Source organism: Carassius gibelio, chromosome B16 (assembly GCF_023724105.1).
Source record: "Carassius gibelio isolate Cgi1373 ecotype wild population from Czech Republic chromosome B16, carGib1.2-hapl.c, whole genome shotgun sequence".
In the NCBI taxonomy this organism is placed as follows: domain Eukaryota; kingdom Metazoa; phylum Chordata; class Actinopteri; order Cypriniformes; family Cyprinidae; genus Carassius; species Carassius gibelio.
This window is the reverse complement of record NC_068411.1, coordinates 27,078,308-27,090,393: the sequence shown is the minus strand read 5'-3', so window position 1 is coordinate 27,090,393 and position 12,086 is coordinate 27,078,308. Positions and strand designations below refer to the sequence as shown.

Below are 12,086 nucleotides of genomic sequence, written 5' to 3'. Positions count from 1 at the left end.
AAGTCAGTGGGCGCAATTCTTCAACACATTTTAGTCAGTGTTATCTGGGATTGACATGAGCGCAGTGAGGGAAGATTTGATTTGTGTACAGACAACGAGAGGATTCTAATGCTGTTAGAGGATTGAATTAGAGGGTTTTTTTTTGTATTATCAGTTTGTGTGGCCTAATTTCAGTAAGGTTGTGGCTGACTGTTGAAGGTACGTATAACAATTCTCTGTTTTCTTTCGTTTAGAGCCGGGAACCCGGAGGCCATAATTTTGTGTTGATTGTGTCGTTCTCACACTCTTGCTCATTATGGACACTCAAGTTCTTTTGCTCTCACACCACATTAAGGCCTTGGTGTTATTTTTATGATTTCTTCTGAAATGGCTTAAAATTGTTTCCCTTCATTTAGGGATGGGGATTTTGGTCATTTTGCCTATGCGGATAAATCAATCATCAGTACTTGAATAGCCGTTGATGCCCTGGTCTGAAAATCAGCACGTACAATTTGGAACCCGAACATTGTTTTTATTTTATTTTTTTAATATCTAAATATTATTCAATGGATATAAAATTTGACAAATAGTAAGTGCAATAATAAACACTGAATTAATTTGAAAAAAACCCCAAAAAAAAACGAATAAACACAAGGGAAATATTCACTATCGGTAAAAATTCAGCTTTGAGGTTACAGGAATAAATTAGATTTTAAAATATATTTAAATAAAAAACTGTTATTTTAAATATTATTTAAACATATAAATATTTCATTGTAATTAATATTTCAGAATTTTTGCTGTACTTTGAAACAATTAATTGCAGGCTTGGTGAACAGAAGAGAATATATAATATATTGTGAATATATATACATATATACACATATATAAATTCACAATATATTATATTATATATATATAAATATATATATTCATGTACATTTTTTATTTTTTACATTATCCACAGTTCACAATCTTCAGTATTTATCTGCATATATTTTACTATTTTACATTTTAATACTTGAATAATACCACACAGGATGTTTTGTGACTCTACAAGAACGTTTTGTGACTCAAATGGATCATTTAATCAGAGATTAATTGAAACGATTAACTGAAGCATTACCATTTGATATGATTCATTGAACTGAATTGAACTAACAGACTCTAATTCTAGCATGATGGTAATCATTCATATACAGAAGTACCATATGACTATATGATACTCTACATAGTGCTAATCTCCATACCAAAGTACTACCACAGTACTTTTTTAAGGGGAAGCCAGAGATTATATAGTTTTTTTTTTCTTCTGTGGAGTAGGCTTTGACTTGCTTTAACAGAAAATGCTGCAGTATATTTAAGAGTGTTTTTATTGCAGTGAAGTTTGGTTGCATATTGACTAGACAGAGTTAGCGTGCTGAATAATCTGTCTTTGAGAAATCTGTGTGCAGAGCTTTGTCCCAGTATTACACACTAAACTACAGCTAGCATTGTTAAAAATCTCGTGTAAGTGGGTCAGTTCGTAGTGACACTTCCTCTAACCCTCTCTTTCTGTATCCGCACAGCTTTCAGATTCTGGTAGAGACACTGCTGGTTAGCTGCAGTACTAATCATGCTAGGGATAAAAATAAAATGCAGTGGGTTAGTGTGCAGATAGGAATAATGCTGTGTGATATGTGACCTGTGTCTGTCCACCTGCACACTGAACACAGACGCTCTGCCCAGCTGTGCTATCAGTGCTTTAGCATAGAGCAGGTGGCGTTAGCGATTAAATGAGCATCTAGTGCAGTTTATTTCCTAAACTGGTGTGTGATGTAATGCATTGGCCTTCAAGGTGTGTGTTGGTGTGTGTTCATAGAAGTGATGATGAATAAAATGAGTGAATGAAAGGCAAATCGAAAAATGATGATGTTTTACATCCCAAGTAACATTCTTCAGCTATGCTTTAAGCATAAGTACTTCTAAAATAAAGGGAAAGTTTACTTTTGGTTGTGTATAGGACAGTATCAATGTTATATCAGCAATATAGCTGTGTTATTTTGATATCATTGATTTTTTTTGTGTGTGTGTGTGTGTGTGTGTTTTGTGTTTTAATTTTAGTTTAGATTTTTTTTTAACAAGTATTTTATTTAATTTTTCAATTAAAGTTTAAACTTTGTATGTTTTTTTTTTTTGGTGCTATGTTATATGTGTGTGTAGCTAATCGAAAGCTGGCAGTTGTGGTATTGGCTAATGCTGGCTGTATTTACTGTCATATATTAGGTTCATACATTTAAAACTGCTGTTCATAACACAGTCCCAAACACAAACAGGCGTCTGCTGCACTGGATTTGTGAATGGTGCACAACTGTCAGGCTGCTGTTGAATAATGCAACAGGAACACGGCGGCTATAGTAACGCAGAAGAGACGATCATTAATCAGTCAGTGCATGTACACGCTCAAATACAGCTCACAGATCGCTCCAGACCCTTGAACAGCACACTACTGAGCACAGAGAGCTGTTGTTGAACTGCAGCGTTCTTGTTGCAAGTACACTAGCTTCATATGCAGGTCAAAAGAACATTCAGTATGTTTAAGTTTGATGTGATATTTGTTGTGATTTGATATTTGCATCACAGGGGAAATATGTTTCTTAGATTTATTGCTCAGAAGTTGCTGTTTTATATAGCAACTTAAATTTCTGTTTCATTTCATGCATCTGCATTTTCCTAAAATTAATAATAATAATAATAATAATAATAATTATGGACATATAGTAATAGTTTAGGGAAAAAAAATGAATGTGGAAAGTGTAGCTCTGATTATTTGAAAATAATATGATCACATTGAGACTTTTCTTCCATTATTTAATATTTAATGGAATCATATATTCATTATTTAATTTATAAAAAAATATTGATGAGGCAAGTTTGACTTTATCTGATGACAAAAGTTTGGGTTTACATTGAGACTGCTCAGATGAATTGTTTTCGAAAGAATTCAATGAGAACTGTTTGAATTCATATTGAGATTTGAGAAGAATTTATAAGTTATATTGAGATTAAGCTCCGATTAATCAATTTAAGAATTTGATGAGGAATGTTTAAATTCATATTGAGACTTTGCTCAGATTATATATGATTTGAGAAGAACTTGAAACACTTTTGAGTTCATGTTGAGACTTTGCTCAGACTGTTTGTTTTCAAAAGATTTTGATGTTAAATGTTTGAGATCATATTGCAATTTTTGATCATATTTGTTTTCAAAATAATTTGATGTGATACTTTGGGTACTTTTTGTATTGGACCTTTGCAGACATTAAAGAATGGACATGTTGAGATCTGTTTTTCAACCCTACAGATGTTCCCTTGTTAGTGTGCATGTACAGTACATGTGTTAGTGTGCTGTGAAGTCGTATGGACAGAGATCTCAAACACACAGATAGGGGAGCAGTGGATGGCTCTACACTTTACCCTTCAATAAAGACACGTTTTTTTCTCCAGCATCTCTCTGGGCTTCCCATGAGCCAAAGCCTCTTATTCTCTCTGAAGATGAAACTCATATGCCAGGGACACTGGTCTCATTTGTCTTTTCCGACACATACAGCCGGTACTGTTGTAACCACATTAGCGGCAGGTTATTTTTGTAAAAACATCGCAAGTTTTAAAATGAGATGTTGCTTGTTTTTTAAAAAGAAACTGCAGTGAGCAGTTAGATGTTGCTGCTTTGTCTGGAGTCAGATGACACGCTTACATTTGTTACAGGGTTTGGATGCTGTTTTTGAAAGATTGAATATTGTTAATAGCTTGAAGTCTATGTAATGACTTTAATGCAAATGTGAAAGCTTGTTTACAAACCATTTTTTATCATGTAATTCAAAGTATTACAAGAAACGGCACACTGAACTAGGAAAAAATGTAGGATGGGTCTTGATTTGTCCATCTGGATTGAAAATTTGTGGTGGTCTTAAAAGTGGATAAAAAAAAATTAAGACAAACTTTTTTTTTTAATACTAGAAATTGTAGATCATTCATTTATTTATGCACAATAAGCCTAGAAATGTATAGGTCAGTTTAAACAAGATTGACCCATGCCTTATTGCTTAAAAGTTGAAGACCTAACTCTGTGCATGTTCTGTACGACCCCCTTTCCATGAAACATGTTTTATTTTACCGTTCTGCTTTTAATTCAAGTAGAAAGCTTTTTTTAATTTATTTTTTATGTTAATTAAGAGTTTGTGTTTATGTAAGTCTTGTATTATTTCAACTCAGTTTCTGCCATGAAGACAGCCTTAGATGCTGACATGGCAATACAAATAAACAACTACTAATGTTGGCCAGTTTTGATATTCTGGTTATCAGGGTTATTAAAATTAAAACCACATCACACTTGTTGACCCTAACCTTAAAAAAGGCTGGTTTTAGTTGAACTTGAAATAATAACTAAAACCGAAATAAAAATTAATAGAAATAATAAGCCCATAAAGTCTACTCAGGAAAGTCTTGGAAATACAGTTGGCAACATGTAATACAAGGATATGCGATGCTAGAGCTTTATGCAATGTTTTTTTATGTAAGCAAGGCTGATTCATCCAATCAATGACACTGGTTTAGGAATGTACAGTGTGAAACTCTTTTCCCCTACTATGGAAGTCAATGGCTACCAGCAACTGTTCCACCAAACATTAAAACCTAAAAATTCTTAATTACTCACACTCATGTCGTTCTAAGCTGTAAATCCTTTGTTCATCTTTGGAACACAAATTAAGATATTTTTGATGAAATCCGAGAGCTTTCTGACCCTCAATAGGCAACAACGCAACCACCACATTCCAGGCCCAGAAAGGTAGTATTAAAATAGTACTTGGTTCAACCTTAATTTTATGAAGATATGAGAATGTGTGTTACTCTCACGAACATGTGGCGGAGAATGACACAGACGAGAAGAAATGGTTGAATAAAGTTATTAATTTAGTTTTCTTTACTCACAAATGTATAATTGTAGCTTCATAAAATTTACGGTTGAACCCCTGATGCCACATGGATTATTTTAACCATGTCCTTACTACCTTTATGTGCCTTGATCGAGGTAAGACCCTTGCTGTCTATGGAGGGTCAGAAAGCTCTCGGATTTCATAAAAAATATCCTAAATTGTGTTCCGAAGATAAATGAAAGTCTTACAGATTTTGAACGAAATGAGGGTGAGTAATTAATAACAGAATTTTCATTTTTGGGTGAACTACCCCTTTTAGGGTATGAAAATCAAATGTCAATGTTTATTTTTGGGTGAAGTACAGTATGAGCAGTTGGAAATGTTAAACAAGATACCAGGATTTTGAATGACCCACGATTAACCATTTCAAGTGTGAAAAGCCCTAAGGTTGATTATATGTGTCGTTGTGTTCAGAAATATGCCTGCAATTCATATATCAATGAAGTATTTCTCAGTGTTCATGGCTTTACTATTTTTTCTTTCTTTCTGACTGACAGGAAAAGAAGCCCATCAGCAACCAGGGATCCAAACCAAAAATACGACCAAAGGGAGGAGAAGGCGGAGCGTTCGCAGTATGCCCCAGGGGAGGGCGGCATGCCACGATCGCCGTCTGACTACGGGGCCGGAGACCGCCAGTGGCGGGGAGGCTACGGCCGCTCCTATGAGGACGCGGAGGTAGCACGGAGTGCGTACCGCACTCAACGGGGCGGTTGGCACTCTCAGGAAGAGTATCCACCCGAACCCGGCTTCCTTCCCGATGGCCCACCCCTCAGCGAGCACGAGCTTCAGCGGCAGCGGCAGGAGGAGTACCAGAACCGCTACCGCAGTGACCCGAACCTGGCCCGCTACCCGGTCAAACCCCAACCTTACGAGGAACAGATGCGCATGCATGCTGAGGTTTCGCGATTCAGGCATGAACGGCGACACAGCGATGTCTCCCTGGCGTACACAGAGATGGAGGAGCCCTTGGGGCCCCTGCGGGGTCCCCCCTACTCACCGGGTCCCGGACACACCCACTGGAGGTCCAACCACAGTCCACCCAGCGTGGACTCCCTCCACAGGCAGCAGCACCTGGATCCTGTCTCGGCCGTAAGGAAGAGTAAACGAGAAAAAATGGAGAGCATGTTGCGGAACGACTCGCTCAGTTCTGACCAATCGGAGTCCGTCAGGCCGCCTCCACCCAAACCTCACAAGACCAAGAGGGGCGGCAAAATGAGGCAGGTGTCCCTGAGCAGCTCAGAGGAGGAACTGGCCACTACACCGGAGTACACCAGCTGTGAGGACGTGGAGATCGAGAGTGAGTCTGTGAGCGAAAAAGGTAACGCAGCTTTTTCATAATTGATATACTATGTACGTACACTACTATTCAAATGTTTGGGGTTGGTAAGATTTAAAAGTGTTTTTGAAAGAAGTCTTTTGTGCTCACAAAGGCTATGTTTATTTGATAAAAAATACAGTAAAGCAGTAATATTGTGTTTATATTTTTGAACTTTAAAAATCTATTTTAAATATTTTGAAATTAAATGTATTTCTGTGATGGCAAAGGCACATTTTCAGCAGCCATTACTCCAGATTTCAGTGTCACACAATCCTTCAGAAATCATGCAAATGTGCTAAAGAAACAATTATTATTATTATCAGTGTTGTTGCTGACAGTGTGGAAACTGATAATTTTTTTTAAGGATTTTTTAAAAAATTACAAAGAACAACATTTGTTTGTAACGTTATTTCTTTTGTAACATTATTAGTATTTACTGTTACTTTCCATCTTCAATATATGAAAAGCATTGCTGAATGAAAATATTAATTAAAAAAAATACATTTTACTGACCCCATATGTTTGAACTGTAGTGAATGTTAATGCATTGAAGCTGTACTGCTATCAGTTTAAAGCTTTTGCTAATATTTTCATGGAACTTACTAGATTATGAATACTTTCAGAATAATATTTTTTATGCTGATAACCTCTAATTGATGCTGATGTTTCACAGTGTGCGTGTGTGAATGGCTTGTGTGTGTGTGTGTGTGTATAGTCAGGGAGTGTGAGTAGAGACCTCTGGGTGTTTCTTTCAAAAGGAGTCATTGTGTGTGAATATTGATTATTTCATTGGTTGTTTAAAATAACTTGTTAATTATGCTCCAACAGAGGTGTTCATTTACAGTATGTATGACTTGTGTGAGTTGCTTTCTACTTCTGTATATATGTGTGTGTGTTGTGTTCTGTCGGTTGTCCTCCAATGACAGATATTGCTGGGTCTTGGCTCCCTCATATCAGATGTAATGGGCTGTGTTACATAACAGAGGAATAACGTGTAAAAAAGAGAGAGACTGAGAGAGGAAAGAGAGAAAATGATAGAGAAGCAAGGAATAGAGATGATTTTGTAATCTGATAAATGTTAAGATAAATATTAATATTAAAGGTGCACTTATTTATCTAGTTTTAAACCCAAAGAAATTAGTATTGGCAATGAGTATTAAGATCACATGACTAGTCGGATACTACTTTTTGTCACTTAAATGTCAGTAAACCCCCTATTATTACATTATTAGACTATTTTTTTTTTCAAATGCACTTTAATGTATGTATATGTGCCTTTTGTTTGGTAGTTTCCTTTCATATAGCGATGCAGTTGTTATATCCATTCAACTCCCTTTGTTCTGAATTGTGGGCAAGAATAATGTAACAAGCTTGGTGTAATGTATCCAAAAAGGCAAGCTTAGAAAAAGGTTGATTGCACGTTTTACCTGGTACTGCAACGTATTGGACTATTTTATGACATGCATATGATATGCATTTTAGCATATTAGATTGTAAAGTTTTGAAGTTGCGTGATTGAGTCTGGATGATGGAGGCGGGATGGAGAACTGCAGTGAGAACAAATGCCCGAGCCACTTATATAAGCATCCCGAGGACAAAACCCAGCGTACAGCTCTACATTATTGATGTTCCGCTTTTCCAGGTTTCACAGCCACACTTATAACCAGAGGAGAGGAGTAACGCTCTCTCTGAAGGTCAGGTGGGTTTTAGGGAGGAGGGGAGAGCACATCAGGCCAGATAAGACTGCCTTTCCCGTCAGCTTTATCGCACATGAGAGCCGAGCGCAGTGGAGATACGGCACAGGGATAGTAGCGTTTCTGCATGATAACAACCAGACAATCAGTCATTGTACTGGATTTCGTCATTGAGATATTAGTTCAGCTGATTTAAATACACACAGTTATGGTGTGCGTATATTTTGTTTGTTGTAATGTTAAAATACTCTCTTCTATTTCAGTGTAATGAGCTAGTTCAATAACCACAAGTAGGCTGATTGCCCGGAAAAGTGTAAACAGTGGTGCTTTCAAAACATTTATTTTGTTTGTTTGATTGGCCAGGCATAGCAACAGTGGATCAGCCAATGGTGCGAATTTGAGGCGGAGCTACCCTTCTGTGTGACCAATAGCAGATGGACAGAGTAATTTTGGTTTAAAATTGGACTTGAAACAAACTATGCCTAACTGATGTGAATTATTATTGATTATATAATCCCCCCCCCATTTTCTAAGGCTTATCCCATTTCTACTGGTCTCCACTGAACTCATGTAAAAATACACTACTGTTCAAAAGTTTTTATTTTTATCTTATTTGTTTGTTTATACTTTTATTTAGCAAGGATGCAGTAAATGTACAGTAAGGATATTTAGAATGTTAGAAAAATATTTCTATTTCAATTAAATGCTGTCCTTCTGAGCTTTCTAATCACCAAAGGATCCTGTAAAACAAAATCTTAATCTTTCTACAAAAATAAGCAGCACAACTGTTTTCAACACTGATAAAAATAAATAATGTTTCTTGTGCAGCAAATCAGTCTATTAGAAAGATTTCTGAACAATCATGTGACATTGAAGACTGGAGTAATGTTGCTGAAAATTCAGCTTCGCCTTAACAGGACTAAATTATATTTAAACAAATATTAAACTAGAATTCAGTATTGTAGTAATAGTTCACAATATTACGGGTTTTACTGTAATTTAAAAATGCAGCCTTGGCAAACAAAAAAAGCCTTCTTTTAAAAAGGACCTTTTGACCCCTTTTGAACAACACCTTTTGTACAGTAGTGTAAAATTTTATGATTATTGCTTATTCAGACATCTCACTTGATGCACTGTTTTGCATACTGTATAATATAGTATGAAAGTACGCATATTCAGAGGCAGTGAGAGCTGGTTTTGGAAAGTGCCACAATGATACAACCTTCCAGTATAGTGTATTAAATTAGTTAGGAAAGAATTATAACATTGGGGAAAACGCTTCTTTAAATAATCACTTTGGACATCTGATGTTTTTGGACACTTTTTGATTTTTTAAAGCAGACTAGCAGACAGTTTATATTTCAGTCTTTCTTATTGCAGGTTTTGACGTTATTTGTTTTGCCGTCTGACTGTCTGAGGATCAGATGTAATGAGGTGAAAGCAGGTTACCATGGCATCCGCTTGGCTGCAGGCCTGTGTTCGGATCGGGATAAGCCACTGTGATTGGCTCTCGGCTCGCTCTGCATTCAGACCCGCTCTCAAAGCAGCCGTAAAACCTTGTGCGATTCATGGCGAATTATGTAATGGACAAAACATTTGGGGTGGAGCTTTCCCCAATGACACATTACAGATATAATTACTGTCAACTACTCATTTGATTCATGTCTCCTGCTCTTTAAACTGTCAGCAGAAACACCCTGAAATGGGACGGCCTGCACTAAAGCTTTGTAAAAATGTTAATGTGCAGCAGGAGACCCTCGTGTGATTTAGTGTAGTGTTCTTTCTCTATTTGTTCTTCTCTCTATCGATATGCAGATGTGCAGACAGAACTGGTGAAAAGGTTTGAAGGAGTCGGTCAGGGTTACATTCATGTTTCAGTACTCTGTGTTCTTAGCAGACATTAGATCTAGAAATTAAATGTGCATCAATATATTACCCATCATTATACAGATTTACAGGATTAACAGGTTTATCTATCATGGGTGTAGAAAGAACTATAATATTTTATTAATGTTTTAATGAAATGAAAAAAAGTTAATAGTTTTATTTTTTTGTGAATAATTATGACTAAATATTTTATATTAAATTATTTTATATTGTAATTATTTGCATAGTAACCATGGTTAAAATTGCACTTTTAAAATGAGCAAAACATAGCACATTAAAATTCATAATTATTAGACATGTGTATATTTTTTTCACTAAAAATGTTGACAGTAGTGAAGTGGGTAGGGCATAGAGCATGCAAAAGAATGACATTCATTCATCGTGAATCTCCCATTTCCATGTCATGCCAAAGGGGAACCGATCAGATCGCATCTTCAGTTTTAGGCAATGCTGTCCTGTTTGGAACCTTCATGGAGACAAATATCAATATTAATTTTATGATTGCTCGCAATGTCACTGTCTGTGGTCTGTGTCTCTCCCTGTTCTCCTGTCCCCTTTACTTGTAGTAAAAACAGCATCAATAATTAATGATCCAATTAATAGTTTACACTGGGTTTTTATTGAGTTGTCAGAGTGATGGAGAACCGTGCGCTAGCGGCCTGGGAGCTGTGCTCAGGCCTGAATCAGCACTTCCGCCTTCTGCCGAGAACGTGAGAGCGAGAGAGAAATAGATCCCAGAACGTAGCTGCAAAGAAAGCTTCGCTTACGCTTTTACTAGAGAGAGAGAGAGAGAGAGAACACAGCAGTGCTCCAGGAGAATAGCGTGGTGATAGTGGACATTTGGGACACAAATAAGTGGAGTGTGAATGTGCACTGGAATAATTGTAGCTGCTGTTATTGTTTGGTCCCAGGTTAAGTGGGCCACTTTTGTCATTGAGATAAATGGAAAAACATGGCCTAATTCGATTACCTGGTTTCACCCAGTAGTTCACCCAAAACTGAACATTCTGTAATCATTTACTCACCCTTATGTTCCAAACCTGTATGTATTTCTTTCTTCTGTTGAACACAAAAGAAGATATTTTGAAAAATGTTGGTAACCAGACAGTTGCTGGTAGCCATAGACTTCCATAGTATTTTTATCTATATTATGGAAGTCAATGGCTATACCAGCAACTGTTTGATTCCAAATTTGGTTCAAAATAACTTATTTTGTGTTTAACAGAAGAATGAAACTCATGCATGTTTGGAATAACATAAGGTGAGTAAACAATGACATCAGGTTCCGAATAGTCAAATGGGATGAAATACTTTTATTTAATTAATATATATATATGCTTTATCCAATCAAGCCATACTGTATGTGATGTTATATTCGGACAACGTCATATTTGATCTGTCAAGCTCTTTGTAATATATTTAATGGTTTTATATCTGATTATGATGTCATATCGGTTGGCGTCATATTTAAGGATGCCATTTCCAGTGCTATTTAGTGTTATACCAGATGATGTTATATCTCTCCAAACACAGTAACGCAGTTCAGAGATTTTAAACTGAAGCCAAGTCAGGCTGCTCCAACATTGTGTGTGTGTGTGTGTGTGTGTGTGTGTGTGTGTGTTTTCCTTCAAATTAAGCGTATTACAGCCCAGTCCCAATATCTTTTCAGATCTTATTAGTCAGACGTAGAAGATAGCGACTTCAGCCAAGTTTTTCCATTTGACCTCTTCTAGTTTTCTTCCAGTTAGCGTTTTCTTGCCGGAATTGTCATAGATAGCTGCATAAATATGGCTGTGAGCATAACAATCAGTGTTTAGTAAGTTTGAATGTAAGTATGATTGCGACTAACGCGTTTAACAGTATGACTGAGTGAATTTAGTGTCTCTTTTCCCCACGTCTATGTTTTCTTGTGTCCTCACAAACTACTTCTGCTGTCTGCTGTATGTGTGTGTGTTGTGACTGTGTGTGTGTGTGTGTGTGTGTGTGGCACTCGCAGGAGATTTGGATGGCCACTGGTGGGATCATACAACGTGGCATAGCAGCGATGCTTCCTCCATGTCTTTGGTGAGACATGCGGAGCCTAATGTCCCACCTCTTTCTCTCTCTTTCTCACTCTTCTCTCTCTCTCTTTCTCTCTCTCTCTCTCTGTCACTCTGTGTCATTTCATGGTTCTTTTGATTTATTTTCACTTCTGCATGTTTTTTTTTTCTTTCTGTTTTTATCCCATGTCTG

The 12,086-nt window shown here is 36.7% G+C and overlaps 1 protein-coding gene across 20 annotated transcripts in view; it reads left to right on the top strand.

Annotated features, from left to right (window-relative positions):
- Positions 1 to 12,086, top strand: part of LOC127975014 (regulating synaptic membrane exocytosis protein 2) — a 144,930-nt gene that overhangs the window by 57,657 nt on the left and 75,187 nt on the right. For 14 of the 20 annotated variants that reach the window (XM_052578741.1, XM_052578726.1, XM_052578724.1 and 11 more), the window contains one exon: positions 5,453 to 6,273. In XM_052578741.1, the coding sequence (XP_052434701.1) occupies positions 5,453 to 6,273 (821 nt within the window). Of the gene's footprint in view, positions 1 to 5,452; positions 6,274 to 11,850; positions 11,919 to 12,086 lie in introns of all 20 variants that reach the window. The other 6 variants (XM_052578734.1, XM_052578733.1, XM_052578745.1 and 3 more) reach the window with 1 other exon arrangement.